This window comes from Mobula hypostoma, chromosome 2 (genome assembly GCF_963921235.1).
Source record: "Mobula hypostoma chromosome 2, sMobHyp1.1, whole genome shotgun sequence".
In the NCBI taxonomy this organism is placed as follows: domain Eukaryota; kingdom Metazoa; phylum Chordata; class Chondrichthyes; order Myliobatiformes; family Myliobatidae; genus Mobula; species Mobula hypostoma.
Window position 1 is genome coordinate 129,274,412 of NC_086098.1, and position 19,030 is coordinate 129,293,441.

General features: G+C 44.6%; 1 protein-coding gene across 1 annotated transcript in view; it reads right to left on the minus strand.

Moving 5' to 3' along the window:
* Positions 1–205: 205 nt before the first annotated feature.
* LOC134342473 (leucine-rich repeat and fibronectin type-III domain-containing protein 2) overlaps positions 206–19,030 on the minus strand; it is a 154,246-nt gene continuing 135,421 nt past the window's right edge. Inside the window, exon 3 of the mRNA XM_063040657.1 lies at positions 206–5,404. Coding sequence (XP_062896727.1) covers positions 4,492–5,404 — 913 coding nt within the window. The 3' untranslated portion in view covers positions 206–4,491. The remainder of the gene's footprint in view (positions 5,405–19,030) is intronic.

The following is a 19,030-nucleotide window of genomic DNA, read 5'->3' on the forward strand; positions in this document are numbered from 1 at the left end:
GAGGGAGTACAAAGAAGGTTCACCAGATTGATTCCTGGGATGGCAGGTCTTTCATATGAAGAAAGACTGGATGAACTGGGCTTGTACTCGTTGGAATTTAGAAGATTGAGGGGGGATCTGATTGAAACGTATAAGATCCTAAAGGGATTGGACAGGCTAGATGCAGGAAGATTGTTCCCGATGTTGGGGAGGTCTAGAACGAGGGGTCACAGTTTGAGGATAGAGGGGAAGCCTTTTAGGACCGAGGTTAGGAAAAACTTCTTCACACAGAGAGTGGTGAATCTGTGGAATTCTCTGCCACAGCAAACTGTTGAGGCCAGTTCATTAGCTATGTTTAAAAGGAAGTTAGATATGGCCCTTGTGGCTACAGGGGTCAGGGGGTATGGAGGGAAGGCTGGGTTCTGAGTTGGATGATCAGCCATGATCATAATAAATGGCGGTGCAGGCTCGAAGGGCCGAATGGCCTACTCCTGCACCTATTTTCTATGTTTCTATGTTTCTATTTGTCCATCAGCATTAGAAATCTACATTTGTGTCTACACTTTGTACAGCTCAATGTAGTCACATCCTTCCTTCAGGGTAGCAACCAGAACTGTATGCACACAGCCTTTTACCCAAGAGAAGGGAATCAATATCCAGAAGGTTAAGGTGAGAGAGTATAGATTTAAAATGGACCTGAGGTGCAAATCTTTCATTCAGAGGTTGGCAGGTATATGGAACGACTTGTCAAACGAATTGGTTGAGGCAGGCACCGTAACAATATTTAAGGACATTTTGACAGATACATGGATAGGGAAGTTTCAGAGGGATATGGGCCAAACTAGCTTAGATGGGCTTCTTGGTAAAACGGCAAGTTAGACCGTAGGGCCTATTTCCGTGCGGTATTAGTCTATGATTCTATGACTTCTGGCCTGATTTAGCTCTGCAAACACAATTTAGCTTACTCCCCTCAGAAGCATACACTTTTTCAATAAAGTGAGAGTGCCTGGTGAATATGGCTGTGATCTTCCTGGTTACTATAGCTTCTATTTTCTGCTAGTAATCAAGGGAACCTTTGAGGTAACCTCTTTGCAGTGTTGCTGCCATCACTGTGGTATGTTTGGCTGTAGTCCAAGCAGCACCTTGTATAACTTTCTTATTTCTGAAATTCCATGCTAGCCTCCACATTCTCGTTTAATTCCCAGAGCCGGGATGCAGTGCACCTCCACTGGTTAAATAGCCCCTTGACCAGATGAGGATAACACAATGAATAGCTTCTCGATTGAGGGTATGTTTTAAATATCCATTTACTCCAGAATAGAAGTAACAATGAGTAAGGACAACCTGTATTGGCCTTCCCAAGTCATTGATAGGCCTCTTTCCTGAACCGCTGTTGATGAAGGACCTCCCACAGTGAATGGTGCCTTTGGTGGTTTGCTGAGACATTTTAGAAGGATGGGCATTGAGGGATGGGGATTGCTCAAGATCCAACCATACTATTGAGGAACCTGAGGCTAGAACTTGAAAGAAAGGAAGATTTTTCTTGAAATGTATTAATGAACTAGATGTCTTTTTCCAACACCACCACCATACTTTTTGTAAATTCCTAATTACTTACTTAATATATTCAATCACAATGATATTTGAACTCATACCCCCAGAGTATTAAACAACACCCAAAAAGTTGGATGATTCAGTGAGTCAGGTTATGTCCATGGAGTAAAATGGACAGTCAATGTTTTGGGTTGAAACTCTTTATCTGGACTATAAGACAGAGGGAGATAGACAGAATAAAGAACAGGAAGGAGTAGAGAAAGTGGTGACAGGTGATAGGTGGATCCAAATGATGAGGAGGAATGATCTGTTGATGGGGAAGGTTTTGAATGGGAATGGAGCCAGAAGCTGGCAGGTGATAGCTGGAAATGTCAAAGTGCTGAAGATGATGGAATCTGACAGGAGACCAAGGTGGAGATGGCAGAAGGCAGAGATGAGGGAAGGAACTATTTGGAGGTGTGTGTGGGTGTAGGTGTGTGTGTGCGTGTGTGTGTGTGTGTGTGTGTGTGTATATATATGTGTATGTGTGTGTGAGAGAGAGAGAGATGGGCAGATAGAGTGGATGGAGGAGGGGAAAGAAATATGGTAATAGGAGATCGATAGATCAGGAAGAAACAGAAATGAAGAAAGGGGCAGAGAGGAGCTAGTTACTGGAAGATGAATAATCCAATATTCAAGCTATTAAGTTGTAGACTATCTGGGGGCGGGGGGAAACATGAGATGCTGTTCCCCTAGTTCAAATTGAGAGAGTACAGAGAAGATTTACTAAAATGTTGCCTGGGTTTCATCTCCTAAGTTACAGAGAAAGGTTGAACAAGTTAGGTCTTTATACTTTGGAGCGAAGAAGGTTGAGGGGGGACTTGATAGAGGTATTTAAAATTATGAGGGGGATAGATAGAGTTGACGTGAATAGGCTTTTTCCATTGAGAGTGGGGAGATTCAAACAACAGGACATGAGTTGAGAGTTAAAGGGCAAAAGTTTAGGGGCAACATGAAGGGGAACTTCTTTACTCAGAGAGTGGTAACTGTGTGGAACGAGCTTCCAGCAGAAGTGGTTGAGGCAGGTTCGATGTTGTCGTTTAAAGTTAAATTGGATAGATATATGGACAGGAAAGGAATGGAGGGTTATTGGCTGAGTGCAGGTCAGTGGGACTAGGCGAGAGTAAGAGTTCGGCACAGGCTAGAAGGGCCGAGATGGACTGTTTCCATGCTGTAATTGTTATATAGTTATATGGTTATATTTAGCCTCCACTTGGCAATGCAAGAGACCAAGGACAGACATGTTAGTGTAGGAGTGAGGAAAGAGAATTAAAATATCTGGCAACCAGGAAATCAGTCCAGATGAAGGGTCTTGACAGTGCCTTTCCCTCTGTAGATACTACCTGACCCATTGAGTTCCTCCAGATTTTTATGTGTACCTTGAGTATTAACCAGGCTTGTGGCTCACTAGTACTTTACACAGCTCTCATCCTCCCATGTCCTATGGAAAGAGCCATACAGCCCTCTCCCATCAATGCTTTTCAGAGAAATTAAAGAGAGTTTGAGATAGGAGAGCATCCCTTTCCCCATGGCAGTGTCATTTGGTGGTGCCTCCATGCCCTCAGAAGTCACCCTAGCTGACTGAGATGTAGCAGTCATGGTTGGGAGCTGTGGTGCATTTTCAATGTGTCTATTGCATGTTACCGTGGCGTCAAAGTAGGGCCCAGTTCAGGGCCTGCACCTGAGATCCAGTTTTGGTGTGCTGTCTGGGCTGCCTGCCTTGCGCTTCCAGAGAAGGTCTGGCAGCTTATGTTCAGAGAGAAACAGGTTCAACTTCTCACCAGGACAGTGGTGGGCCAGAAAATAATAAAAGTAAAGAGGGAGAAGGGTGAAGGGTGCACCTCGTGATTAAATGACACAAAAAGACCTGTCCTCTGAACTGAGAGGACTTGCGGTTGAGTTGAAACATTTGATCTGAGTCAGGTGGCTAATGAGGAGAGAAATAAGAGAGAAGGGATGGGGAGAGGGGTTTGGTGTAGGGAAAACTATTCTCCCCTCTACTATCCAACCCACTATCATCCCTTTTCTCTCTTCTCTGCAGCACAAGTTGATAGGATGGTTAAGAAGGCATATAGTGTGTTGGCCTTCATTAGTCGGGGAAACTGAGTTCAAAAGCCATGAGGTAATGTTGTAGGTCGATAAAACTCTAGTTAGACTACATTTGGAGTATTCTGTTCAGTTCTGGCCACTTCATTATCGGAAAGATATGGAAGCTTTAGAGAGGGTATAGAGGAGAATGGCCAGGACGATGCCTGGATCAGAAAGCATGTTTTACGGCGATAGGGATTTTCTCTTTGGAGAGAAGGAGGATGACAGGTGACCTGATGGAGGTGTACAAGATGATAAGAGGCATCGATCAAGTGCACAGCCAGATACTTTTTCCCAGAGTAGAAATAGCTAATACAAGGAACATAACTTTATCGTGTAGGGAGGAAAGCATGTGGGGGAGGTTAGAGTTAGGTTTTTTATACCTAGAGTGGTAGGTGCATGGAATGCACTGTCATGGGTGGTGGTAAAGGCAGATGCATTAGGGACATTTAAGAAACTCTTAGATAGGCACATGGATGACAGGAAAACGGAGGGCTATGTTGTCAGGAAGGGTTAGATTGATCATGGAGTAGGTTAAAGGGCTGGCACAGCATCATGGACTGAAGGGCCTGTATTGTTCTTTGTTCTAGGTTCTGTCCTCGTGATCCACAGATAATGCCAGGCCTGTGGAGTCTTTGCAACATTTCTCCACTTTTACTCCAGCTTTACGGCATTAGGCAAAGATCAAAACAGTGCAGGCTTCCCTCTGAAATCCTTCCGCCTCTCTTGAATTCCATGCCGGATTTCGGCCAGCCGTCACCGCCTTTGGTGACACCCCTCTACCTGCCAGCCCGCCCCAACGCCCTCACTCTCCGCACTCGGCTGCTCCCTCTATACTGTGCTCTCCATCACCCAGTCCGAGCTGCAGCACGCTCCCCGGGTGATCTCCAAGCCGTCCTCGTCATACTGCACCAGGACGCCGTTGACCGACAGGCTCCTCTTAGTCCAGATGTTGGTGATGCGCCGGGGGTAGCTGTAGCAGTGGCTGGAGGAGAAGTCGCCCATGTCGAAGGACTGGCTGCGTCGAGCCTTCCCCTCCATGGGCAGCGTCAGCAGCTTGTTGAGCCGCGACTCGCTCCGGCCCAGCAGCGGCTCCTTGTCCGAGTAGCGGGCCAGGGTGGAAGCCCTGGACTCATAACTGTCGTCCTTCCTCTGGCAACGCAGGTCGAGGGAGGCGAAGGCTCCCATCAGCCGGTCGATGTTGTGTCGGGATCTGGACGTGGACCTCCACTTTTTGGAGAGGGTGCTGGAGTTGCTGTGGAGGCTGTAACAGTCTTGACTGGAGGCCGTTGAGGAGGAGAGGCTGCTCTGTATAGAGGAGCAATCAAAATTTGCCGTGGCATCCCGGGCAGGGCCCGGCTTTTGTGTTAACTGGGGCAGGACGCCATTGTGGACAGGTTGGGTGGAGGCAGTAGGAGTCTGGGAATACACGTCACTCACATCAGACATCTTCTGCTGGCCGTGGCACAGCTTGTACCTCAACATTAGCACCACGATGAAGATGAGCAGGGAGGCCACGATGATGCCACCCACCACCAGGATCATGGTGCCGCCTAGGAACTGGCCGTGGAAGGAGGCGCAGCGGCCGTAGTCCACCGGCGTCACGAAGCGGACGCAGCCCACCACGTTGGTGGCAGTGAGTGTGGTGGCCGTGTCATCCCAGATGGCCAGCACGCACAGGTCATAGCCAGATCCTGCCACGAGGTTCTTCACCACGAAGCCTTTGTTTGTAGCCGGGATCATCCTGAAAGAGAACAGTGATAAGGAGAGCGGTTTGCAAGGTCATGGGTCAGAAGCAAAATCCAGACACCAATGAATGGGACTCTGACATAAAACCACACCTGAAACTCCTGTCTAATAAATCTCTTAGAGTTTTCCAAGAGGTGGATCTTGCCTGTATGGACATTAGCATGGTCTTTAACAAAGATCAGCATGGTAGTCTAGTCTAGAAGGTTAAATTACAGGGAAAAATGGCTCATTGATTATATAATTTGTTCAATAGTAGGAAGAAGAGCATGAAAGCCACAGTTTATTTCTTGATCTGAATGTCTGTGACTGCCGGTGTGCCACAGGGGTCAGTGCTGGGACCCTTGTTCTTTATTTATATGAAGGATTATGGTGCACGTGTACAAGGCATGGTTAGTAAGTCTGTGGATGATACTAAAACAAGTGGTATCATATACAGTGAAGATGGTTATCAGAAATTGCAGGGTGTTCTTGATCAGCTGAGTAAGTGGGCAGAGGAGTAACAAGTGGTCTTCAATTCAGATAAATGTGAAATTTTGCACTTTGGGAAGATAAGACTATGATTGGACTTACAGAGTGAATGATTAAAACCTGGGAACTGTAGACCTAAGAGTATAGATTACACAGTTGTCTAAAATCAGTACCACATGAAACAGAATGGTGAAAGAGGAATTTGGGAAAAGGTTTTCATCAGTTAGGGTGTTGTCTGTTCCAGCTGGGACATAACCTCACAGTTGTTCCAGACCTTGGTGATACTGCACAGTTTTGGTCACCCTATTTTAGGAAAGACATCATTGAACTGGGGGCAGTGCAGAGAAAATGTACAAGGATTTGAAGGCAGTCTAGGACTTTATTGTCAGGAATGATGGAGAATGACAAATGACTTTATAGAGGTGTATAAAATCATGAGGGACAGAAATAGTATGAAAGCACATGGCCCTTTTGCAGGAAAAGGGAGCTGGAAACTAGAGATGTAGGTTTAAGGTGAGTGGTGAAAGATTTAACAGGGACTTGACAAGTAAGTTCATGCAGAAGGTGGTATGTATATGAGACAAGCTGTCATAGTAAGTGTTTGCGACTGGTACAGTAATAACATTCAAAAGACATTCAAAGAAGTTCATTGATGGGAGGGTTATAGAGGGATACGGACCAAATTGACTAGTTTGATGGACACCATGGCATGGATGAGATGGGCTGAAGGGCCTATTTCTGCATTGCATTACTCTACATCTCTGACACTTAGAACATTCAGTTTCTAACTTTTCTCAACTAATTTTCTCTCTCACTAGATGCTGCTTGAACTGCTGAGTATTCGCTTTTATTTTATGTATGAAATTTACCGGAAAGGTTTCAGGAATGAGGCATTACAGCTAAGAATTTAGAGTAGAGAAACAGGGTTTGTTTGTCACAAACTTTCTACCACCTACAAGGCATAAGTAAAAAGACCAATGGAATACTCTCCACTTGGCTGAATAAGTACAGTTCAACAAATGTCAAGAATCCCAGATGTCATTCAGGATAAAGCAGTCTGATTGACTAATGCTAATACACCTCACCAATTATTCATTCCCTCTACAACTTGTGCACAAGGTCTATAGTCTGTTCTACTACAGTTAGTTATAGAGTCACAGAGTCATAGAAATCTACAGTTCAGAAACAGGCCCTTTGGCCTACCTAGACCATGCCGAACTATTAATCTCCTAGTCACATCGACCTACACCAGGACCATAGCCCTCTATACCTCTTCCATCCATGTACCTACCTAAATTTCTCTTAACTGTTGAAACCGACCCCGTTTCCACCACTTGTACTGCTCATTCCACACTCTTACCGCCCTGAGTGAAGAAGCTCCCCCTCATTTTCCCCTTAAACATTTCACCTTTCATCCTTGTCCCATGATCTCTAGTTCTAGTCACACCCAACCCCAGTGGAAAAAGCCCAATGCATTTACCATATCTATACCCCTCTCAGTTTTGTATACCTCTATCAAATCTCCCTCAATTTTCCATGCTCTAGGGAATAAAGTACTAATATATTCAACCGTTCCCATAACTCTGGTCCTCACATTATAGCAATAGCTTTGTAAATTTTCTCTGCATTCTTTCAGTCATATTGACATAACTCTATGACTCTATGATATCTCTCTTGTAGTTAGGTAACCAAAACTGCACACAATACTACAAATTAAACTTTACCAAGGTCTTATACAACTTCAAGATAACATCCCAAGTCCTGTAGTCAATACTTTGATCTATGAAGGCCTATGTGCCAAAAGCTTTTTTTATGACGTACTACATTATCGTCCAGATTATTAATATGGATGGCAATAATGGAATGGACACAGATTAGACCCCTGTCGCACACCACTCATCACAGACCCCCAGTCAGAGAGGCAACTATCTACTACTACTCTTTGCCTTCTTCTGTGAAGCTAATGTCTAATCCATTTTCCTACCTCATATTGAATGCTAAGTGACTGAACTTTTAGACTAACATCTCATAAAACCACTGCTTTTTACAATTTATGTCAATGATTTGGACTACGGTATTAATGGATTTGTGGCTAAATTTGCCAATGATACAAAAATGACTGGAAGAATTGGATTAGCCCATGATTGAATGGCGGAGCAGACTCGATGGGCTGAATGGCCTACTTCTGATCCTATATCTTATGGTTTATGGTCTTATATGGGACCTTGTCAATGGCCTTGCTAAAGTCTACATAGATAACATGAGATGTCTGTAGCAGACGAGGTGAAGGAGGATCCCAGGGGTTTCTGCAGATATACTAAGTGCAATAGGATAGCAAGGGACAAAATTGGTCCTCTGGAAGATCAGAGTGGTTACCTATGCATGGAACCTAATGAAATGGGGAGATCTTAAATTGATTTATTGGATCTGTATTTACTCAAGAGATAGACAAAGATTCTATAGAAGTGAGGCAAAGCAGCATCAACATGATGGTAACTTCCTCAAAAAACTCTGCAGGATTGGTTAGACATGACCTACCGTGCACAAAGCCATGTTTGAATATCCCTGATTAGTCTCTGTCTAACCAAATACTTATATATCCAGTCTCTTAGAAAAGCTTTCAATAACTTAACCACTACTAATTTCAGCCTCACTGGTCTATAATTTATCAGTTTATTCTTAGAGCTTTTCTTAAACAATGAAACAGTATTAGTATCCTCCAATTCTCCAGAACCTCAACTGTGGCTGAAGACGTTTTAAATATCCTTGCAATTTCTGCGTTCAACTCCCACAGGATCCAAGGGAACACCTTGATAGGCCCTGGGGATTCATCCACCTTAATTTGCCTCAGGACTGCAAACACCTCTTCCCCCGCATCCTGTACATAGTCCATGACCTCACTGCTGCTTTGCCTCACTTCTATAGACTCTGTGTCCATCTCCTGAACAAATACAGAGGCAAGAAATCCAGTTAAGATCTCCCCTTCTTATTTGGCTCCATGCATAGATAAACACTCTGATTTTCCAGAGGACCAATTTTGTCCCTTGTTATCCTTTTGTGCTTAATACAGTATATCTGTAGAAACTCTTTGGGATCCTCCTTCATCTTGTCCGCTAGAGCAACTGTATGCCTTCTTTTAGCCCTCCTGATTTCCTTATTAAGTGTTTTCTTGCATTTCTTATATGCCTCAAGTATCTCATTTGCTCCTTCCTGCCTATATCTTCTATGAACCTCCTTCTTCTTAACCAGGTCCTCAATATCTTCCAAAAAACAAGGTTTCCTAAACCTGTTATACTTGCCTTTTATTCTGACAGGAACATACAAATTGAGATGCAAAGGGACTTGGGAGTTCTTGCGCAGACACCCTAAAGGTTAACTTGTAGGTTGAGTCAATGGTGAGGAAGGCAAATGCAATGTCAGTATTCATTTCTAGAGGTCTTGAATACAAGAGCAAGGATGTGATGCTAAGGGTTTACAAGGCGCTGGTGAGGCCTCACCTTGGGTATTGTGAACAGATTTGGGCCTTCCCATCTAAGAAAAGATGTGCTAACATTGGAGAGCTTTCAGAGGAGGTTCACAAAGATGATTCTAGGAATGAAAGGGCTGTCATATGAGGAACACTTGATAGCTCTGGATCTGTACTCGCTCGAATTTAGAAGGATTGAAACCTTTTGAATGTTGCAAGGCTTAGACAGAGTAGATGTGGAAAAGATGTTTCCCATGGTGGGGGAGTCGAGGGCAAGAGGGCACTGTCTCAGGATAGAGGGGCATCCATTTAAAACAGATATGCAGAGACATTTCTTTAGCAAGAAGGTGGTGAATTTGTGGAATTTGTTACCACAGGCAGCTGTGGAGGCTAGGATGTTGGGTGTACTTAAGGCAGAGATTGATAGGTCCTTGATTGGACATAGCATCAAAGGTTACCAGGAGAAGGCCAGGGAGTGGGGCTGAGGAGGGGAAAAAGAATCAGCTATGATTGAATGTTGGAGCAGACTCCATGGGCCAAATGGTCTAATTCTGCTCCTATGTCTTATGGTTTAACATGCAAACTCTGTGCTCTCAAAATTTCACTTTTGAAGGCATCCCATTAACCAAACACACCTTTTCCAGAAAACAACCTATCTCAATCCACACTTGCCAGATCCTTTCTGATGCTATCAAAATTGGCCTTTCTCCAATTTAGGATCTCAACCATTGGACCATGTCTATCCTTCTCCATAATTATCTTGAAACTAATGGCATTACAATCACTAAATGCAGAATGTTTCCCTACACAAACTTCTGTCACCTGCCCTGTCTCATTCCTATTAGGAGATCTAGTATCGCACTCCTTCTAGTTGGGACCTCTGTCTGTTGATTAGAAAACATTCCTGAACACATTGGCCAGACTCTATCCCATCCAGCCTTTGTGCAGTATGGCACTCCCAGTCAAGACTAGAGAAACTAATGAACAGGCTGCCACCACGAGTTCTCCTCACCAGGACACAGACCTGTTTACTGTTCACCTGTACTGCACACCATTTGCACCTTGAATGATGTTTTATTAACTTATTTATGGTAATATTTTAGTTTATGTGCTGTGTGTGGTGTATGCTTGTGGGTACACCATGACCTAGAGTAACGTTTTTATCTTTGGTTCTATATATGTACATCTCTGGGCAAATTTGCTTCTCTAAATCTTGTTGACTTTTGGGTGGTTTATAATATAATCCCATTAGCTGATCATCCCCCTCCTATTCCTCAATTCCACCCATATTGCCTCACAAGATGAGCTCTCCAGCTTGTCCTGCCTGAGCACTGCCATCACATTTTCCCTGACCAGTAATGCCGACCCTCCCCCTTTAAATTCCTCCTGCACTGTCATGTCTAAAACAACGGAACATTGAACTGCCAATCCTTCCCCTCCTGTAGCTAAGGCTGCAATGTCATAATTTCATGTGCTAATTTCAAAAGCTCATCTGCCTTTCCTACCATACTTCTTGCAGTGAAATTTACACAACTCAGAACATCAGCGACCCAAAACTCAACCTTTTGATTCCTGATGTAGGCTTAACAACAGTTTTCCTTTCCCAACAACCGCTCTAATTCTTCTCTGACATTCTGGTTCCTATCCCCCTGCGACTTTAATTTAAACCACCCCATCCTGCCACCGCCCCATCCCTGAGCGCAGCACGAGCAAACGGCCCGCAAATGTATTATTCCCCTTCTAGTTCACGTGCAAACTTTTCTGTCTGTACAGGTCCCAACTTCTTTGGAAGACCCTGGAAGAGAGACCAATAATACAAAAATCTGAAGCTTTCTGTCCTGCACCATCTCCTTAGCCACATGTTAAACCGTATGATCTTCTGGCCTCGCTAGTATGTGATACAGGTAGGATTCCAGAGATCACAACGCTGAAGGTTCTGCCCTTTAACTTAGCAGCTAACAGCCTCACTTTGAAGGACCTCATCACTCTTCCTACCCATGTCATTGATTCCAACATGGATCACAATCTCTGGCTGCTCACCCTCCCTCTTAAGAATGCCGTGGACTTAGTCCAAGATGTCCCTGACCCTGGTACCTGGGAAACAATATACCATCTGAAAAATATGTCATCCACAAAACCTCCTGTCTGTTCCCCTAACCAATGAATCCCGTACCACTACTTCTTGCCTCTTCACCCACCCCCCCCTTCCCTTCTTAAGCCACAAAGCCAGACTCAGTGCCAGAGACCAGACTGCTGCGGCTTTCCTCTGCTAGGCCATCCTCCCCAACAGTATCCGAAGTGGTATACCTGTCATGGAGGGGAACGGCCACAGGGTTACTCTGCACTGGTTGTCTAACCTTAAGTGTAACCTACCTCCCTGTATTGCCTACCAACCAACCCCTCAGCTGCCTGAATAATCTGGAGTTCACCCAGCTTCAGTTCCAATTTCCCAAGCCTAAATGCCCCTGAGAAATTGGTTGCAAGCCATTTCCCTGCACACTGCAGTCCATCAGTAAAGGTGATCCTACTGTGCTGTTGGAAATTTACCCATCCATAATAAAACACCAGGAATATTTTCCCAATTCAGAAATTGGAAAATCTCAATGACAAAGCTTGAACTTCTTGACCACAGTTGAAATTGCAATTACTCATAAGAATATTTCATTACACTTATAATTAGTGGAACGATCATGGAATAACAGAAGGTGAGTCTCTCATTGCAAGACACCCAGATCCTGACCTGCTTCTGTGGCCACAGTATTTATGTGGCTGGTTTTGTTATGTTTCAGATCAATAGTGATCCTAGAATGTCACTAGTGGAGAAAGAATGCTAATAATTCAATTGAATGTCTAATGATAGATTATTAGACTAGGTCTTGTTGGAGATTATAATCACTTTAACTTCATTGAAATAATAACCACATTTTATTGAAGTATTTTAACTGTTGCAAAGTTCTTTGGGACATCCCAGATATGTAAATTAGGTGTTATATAAATGTTATGAGAATGCAGGGTGACTTGGACAGGCTGGGTGAGTGGGCAGATGCATGGCAGATGCAGTTTAATGTGGATAAATGTGAGGTTATCCACTTTGGTGGTAAGAACGGGAAGGCAGATTATTATCTAAATGGAGTCAAGTTAGGAAAAGGGGAAGCACAATGAGATCTAGGTGTTCTTGTACATCAGTCACTGAAAGCAAGTATGCAAGTACAGCAGGTAGTGAAAAAAGCTAATGGTATGCTGACCTTCATAACAAGGGGAATTGAGTATAAGAGCAAAGAGGTCCTTCTGCAGCTGTACGGGGCCCTGGTGAGACCACACCTGGAATACTGTGCAACACACATCAAAGATGCTGGTGAACGCAGCAGACCAGGCAGCATCTCTAGGAAGAGGTACAGTCGACGTTTCAGGTCGAGACCCTTCGTCCTGAAACGTCGACTGTACCTCTTCCTAGAGATGCTTCCTGGCCTGCTGCATTCACCAGCAACTTTGATGTGTGTTGCACAGTACTCCAGCATCTGCAGAATTCCTGTTGTCTGGAGTATTGTGTGCAGTTTTGGTCTCCAAATTTGAGGAAGGACATTCTTGCTATTGAGGGAGTGCAGCGTAGGTTCACAAGGTTAATTCCCGGGTTGGCGGGACTGTCATATGTCGAAAGTTTGGAGCAACTGGGCTTGTATACTCTGGAATTTAGAAGGCTGAGAGGGGATCGTATTGAAACATATAAGATTATTAAGGGATTGGACACACTGCAGGCAGGAAGCATGTTCCCGCTGATGGGTGAGTCCAGAACCAGAGGCCACAGTTTAAGAATTAGGGGTAGGTCATTTAGAACGGAGTTGAGGAAAAACTTTTTCACCCAGAGAGTAGTGGATATATGGAATGCTCTGCCCCAGAAGGCTGTGGAGGCCAAGTCTCTGGATGCTTTCAAAAAAGAGATGGATAGGGCTCTTAAAGATAGTGGAATCAAAGGTTATGAGGATAAGGCAGGAACTGGATACTGATAGTGGATGATCAGCCATGATCACAGTGAATGGCGGTGCTGGCTCGAAGGGCCGAATGGCCTTCTCCTGCACCTATTGTCTACTGTCTATAAGTCTTTCTTTTGGCTTAATATGTTGAAAGGTCCCTGCCCTACTCTCATCTTTTGCATCTGGGCACCTATATTTAACTATTGTTCATTGACTACAACTCTGCCTACAATACTGTATTTCCCCACAAATGCATCTCCAAACTCCAAGACTGGGGATACAATGCTTCCCTTTGCAACTGGATCCTTCACATTTGACCAAGAGACCACAGTCAGTAAGGAATTGCAGGCACAATTCTGCCACAGATTTCAAGATTTCAACAATGTTACCTGATGCCCCACAAAGCTGCATCCTCAGCATCCCCCCCCGCTGCACTATTCCCTACGCACTCACAAATGTGGGCCAGATTCTGCTGTGATTTTACCTACAAATTTGCAGATGATAGCACTGTGGTGGGTCAGATATCAAATAATGATAAATCAAAGTATAGGAAGGATATCAAGAGTCTAGTGTCATGATAACGACCTTTCTCTCAATGATGGCAAAACATAAGAGCTGCTAATTGACTTCTGGAAAGGGAGTTGTATGAGGCACAAGATCTTGTTTACATCCACCCTGCAGAGCTTTAGTGGCTCTAGAGACTCAATTCCTTGGAGTGAACATCACCAATAGCCTGTGCTGATCCAATCATGTGGACACCAAGACGATAAAATCTGCAGATGCCGGAAGACCAACTAACACACACAAAATACCGGAGGACTGGTGAAGGATCTCGGTCCAAAACATCGACTGTTTACTCTTTTCCATCGATGTTGCCAGGCCTGCTGAGTTCCTCCAGCATTTTGTGTGTGTTACATAGACACCAAGGCACAGAAAGCTCACCAGTTCTTCTACTTCCCCAGGAAGCTAAAGAAATTTGACATGTCTCCTTTGACCTGCATTAAATTTTATCTATGCACCTAAAGCATCCTATCAGAATGCATCACAGTTTGGTATGGCAGCTGCTCTGCCCATGAGCTCAAGAAACAGTAGAGAATTGTGGACATAACTCAGCATGTCATGAAAACTGGCCTCCCCAGTATGGATGCATCTACATTTCTTGCTGCCATGGTAAAGCAGCTGACATGATCAAAGATCCCACTTATCCCAGACATTCTGTCTTCTGTTTCCTACCACTGGACCAGAGGCATCCGTTAGTCTTGCGAGACCATGGATCTGTGCCTGGAAAGTCTTCACTCTCCAGGGTGCAGGCCTGGGCAAGATTGTATGGAGGCAGTTGCCCATGCTGCAAGTCTCCCCTCTCCATGACACCAATGTTGAACAAGGGAAGGACATTAGGACCCATACAGCTTGGCACCAGTGTCATCGCAGAGCAATGTGTGATTAAGTGCCTTATTCAAGGACACAACACGTTGCCTCGGCTGGGGCTCGAACTCATGACCTTCAGGTCGCTACTCCAATGCCTTAACCACTTGGCCACATGCCCACCAGAGACACAAAAGCTTGAAAATAGTACCATTCGGCCGAAGGACAGCTTCCATCCTACTGTTATAAAACTATTGAATACTCCCTTAGTCCAGTGACTCCTGGCCTCACAATTTACCTCATTATGACTTTCACTTTATTGTCTATTTACACTACACTTCCTCTGTAACACTTTATTCTGTGTCCTTGTACTACCTCAATGCTCTGCTGTAATGAATAGATCTGCGTGGATGGGACGCAATACAAGATTTTCACTGTAGCAGCATACACAAAATGCGGGAGGAACTGGGCAGGTCAGGGTGCATCTATGGAGGGAGATGAACAGTCAGCATTTCTGGTGGAGACCCTTCAACAGGACTGGAAAGAAATAGGGCAAAATCTAGAATAAAATGGTGAAAGGCGGGAGAGAGGCACGGACTGGTCAGTGAGAGGTGAGTCCAGGTTTTTTTTACTATACCTTGGTCTATGAGACAAAAATGAACCAATTTACCAATTTAACAACAACTAAGGGTTAAATAGCCCTAATTTAGATAATAGTGCTAATTAATTCTTTCATGGCACATAAATTTAACACTCTCTATTCTGTTTCATGGGATCTTCAACACACCAGCTACCTGCAATTTCATCAGTCCTTAAATAATTAGGGAGGTTAATTGCAAAAGAAAGCCTATAAGTTTATTTCAAATTGAGGTATCTAAAGTAGCAATTTATATCTAAGTTTGTACATCACCTTGGGATAAATGTCTTCATTCTGTACTGAGATACATCTATTTATTTCTAAGTCAGCACAGAATGTCCCTTCTCTTTTGACTAGAGAGTGAGGTGGTTGGGGTTGATAAGAGGACTCATGTGTGTTTGTCTTAAGGCTCAAGGTAGGATTGTATCTCATCAACAAAACAATCAACCTCTCCACTCAACCTCAGGAGAAACAATTTATCAAAGCTTTGCAAAGCACTATTTGTCCCACCATTACTGAGACCGCACCACAAAGCCCTGAAACTTCTTTTTTGTTTGCCTCCAACTTCTACAGAAGAGTCAAAAATAGGTGACAATTTGCATGTATTAACTTGCTCAAATTTGGAATGCTCCTTCATCGCCGCTGAATCTGAAAAACAGATTTCCTTACTCAGCTGGAGGGGGAAGGGGAGATCCAAAATGATAGGAGAAGACAGGAGGGGGAGGGATAGAGCCAAGAGCTGGACAGGTGATAGGCAAAAGGGGATACGAGAGGATCATGGGACAGGAGGTCCGGGAAGAAAGACAAGGCGGGGGGGGGGGGACCCAGAGGATGGACAAGAGGTATATTCAGAGGAACAGAGGGAGAGAGGGAGAAAAAGGAGTGAGAGAAAGAATGTGTGCATAAAAATAAGTAACAGATGGGGTATGAGGGGGAGGTGGGGCCTTAGCGGAATTTAGAGAAGTCGATGTTCATGCCATCAGGTTGGAGGCTACCCAGACGGAATATAAGGTGTTGTTCCTCCAACCTGAGTGTGGCTTCATCTTTACAGTAGATGAGGCCGTGGATAGACATGTCAGAATGGGAATGGGATGTGGAATTAAAATGTGTGGCCCCTGGCCCCCATCGCTTTATTTTCACCATGGATGTCCAGTCCCTATATACTTCCATCCCCCATCAGGAAGGTCTCAAAGCTCTACGCTTCTTTCTGGATTCCAGACCTAATCAGTTCCCCTCTACCACCACTCTGCTCCATCTAGCGGAATTAGTCCTTACTCTTAATAATTTCTCCTTTGGCTCCTCCCACTTCCTCCAAACTAAAGGTGTAGCTATGGGCACCCGTATGGGTCCTAGCTATGCCTGCCTTTTTGTTGGCTTTGTGGAACAATCTATGTTCCATGCCTATTCTGGTATCTGTCCCCCACTTTTCCTTCGCTACATCGACGACTGCATTGGCGCTGCTTCCTGCACGCATGCAGAACTCGTTGACTTTATTAACTTTGCCTCCAACTTTCAGCCTGCCCTCAAGTTTACCTGGTCCATTTCTGACACCTCCCTCCCCTTTCTAGATCTTTCTGTCTCTGTCTCTGGAGACAGCTTATCCACTGATGTCTACTAAAAGCCTACTGACTCTCACAGCTATCTGGACTATTCCTCTTCTCACCCTGTCTCTTGCAAAAACGCCATCCCCTTCTCGCAATTCCTCCGTCTCCGCCGCATCTGCTCTCAGGATGAGGCTTTTCATTCCAGGACGAGGGAGATGTCTTCCTTTTTTAAAGAAAGGGGCTTCCCTTCCTCCACTATCAACTCTGCTCTTAAACACATCTCCCCCATTTCACATACATCTGCTCTCACTCCATCCTCCCGCCACCCCACTAGGAATAGGGTTCCCTTGGTCCTCACCTACCACCCCACCAGCCTCCGGGTCCAACATATTATTCTCCGTAACTTCTGCCACCTCCAACAGGATCCCACCACTAAGCATGTCTTTCCCTCCCCCTCTCTCTCTGCATTCCGCAGGGATCGCTCCCTACGCAACTCCCTTGTCCATTCGTCCCCCCCATCCCTCCCCACTGATCTCCCTCCTGGCACTTATCCGTGTAAGCGGAACAAGTGCTACACATGCCCTTACACTTCCTCCCTTACCACCATTCAGGGCCCCAAAAAGTCCTTCCAGGTGAGGCAACACTTCACCTGTGAGTCGACTGGGGTGATATACTGCGTCCGGTGCTCCCGATGTGGCCTTTTATATATTGGCGAGACCCGACGCAGACTAGGAGACCGCTTTGCTGAACATCTACGCTCTGTCCGCCAGAGAAAGCAGGATCTCCCAGTGGCCACACATTTTAATTCCACATCCCATTCCCATTCTGACATGTCTATCCACGACCTCCTCTACTGTAAAGATGAAGCCACACTCAGGTTGGAGGAACAACACCTTATAATCCGTCTGGGTAGCCTCCAACCTGATGGCATGAGCATCGACTTCTCTAACTTCCGCTAATGCCCCACCTCCCCCTCATGCCCCATCTGTTACTTATTTTTATGCACACATTCTTTCTCTCACTCTCCTTTTTCTCCCACTGTCCCTCTGAATATACCTCTTGCCCATCCTCTGGGTCCCCCCCCCTTGTCTTTCTTCCCAGACCTCCTGTCCCATGATCCTCTCATATCCCTTTTGCCAATCACCTGTCCAGCTCTCGGCTCCACCCCTCCCCCTCCTGTCTTCTCCTATCATTTTGGATCTCCCCCTCCCCCTCCAACTTTTAAATCCCTTACTCACTCTTCCTTCAGTTAGTCCTGACGAAGGGTCTCGGCCGGAAATGTCGACTGCACCTCTTCCTAGAGACGCTGCCTGGCCTGCTGCGTTCACCAGCAACTTTGATGTGTGTTGCTTGAATTTCCAGCATCTGCAGAATTCCTGTTGTTTTCCTTACTCAGCAATGCCTGAAAGCACCCTCACCAAACTTCCTCAAAGAATGGCTCAACACAGCTTCCTCAGGGTCACTTAGGCCTGACAATTTACTTTTCCCAATAATCCAACGAATGGATTCCAAAAATATATATATATTCTCCTTATGGGATTGAATTTCCAAGATTAATCCAAAAGTAAAATTCTGCAACATAGCTGCTTTGATTTTACATTTTTTATGGGTCAAAATTAATTTAATTTACAGTTTCAATGCAGTAAATGGCTGCCCAAACAGCAGTGTAAAAGAAGATAGCATCCAGTTTTGGAAGAAGATATTAGAGGAGGTTATTTAATTAAGTTATGTAAAATTCTTGAGACACGTGCCCTGCAGGTGCTTGAATCTGGAGCACAGACAGCTAATGAAACCCAGTGGGTCAAGCAGTATCTGTGGATGGAAGTGAACAGTTACTATTTTGTCTTGAACTGAGCTTAGAGAATCAGGAATATTATCACTGATATAGTTGTGAAATTTGTTGTTTTGCTGCAGTGGTACAACAAATATTACTATAGGCTACAACAAGAAAATAAATAGATAAATAAAGGAAGAAAGAAAGAAAGAAACAAATAAATATGTAGTGGAGGGTCTCAGCCCGAAACATCAACTGTTTACTCTTTTCTATAGATGCTGCCTGGCCTGCTGAGTTCCTCTGGCATTTTGTGAATGTTGATTGGATTTCTGCAGGTTTTCTCTTCTTTGAAATATGAAGTGTTCCTTGATCATTCAGAAATCTGATAGTGGAAGG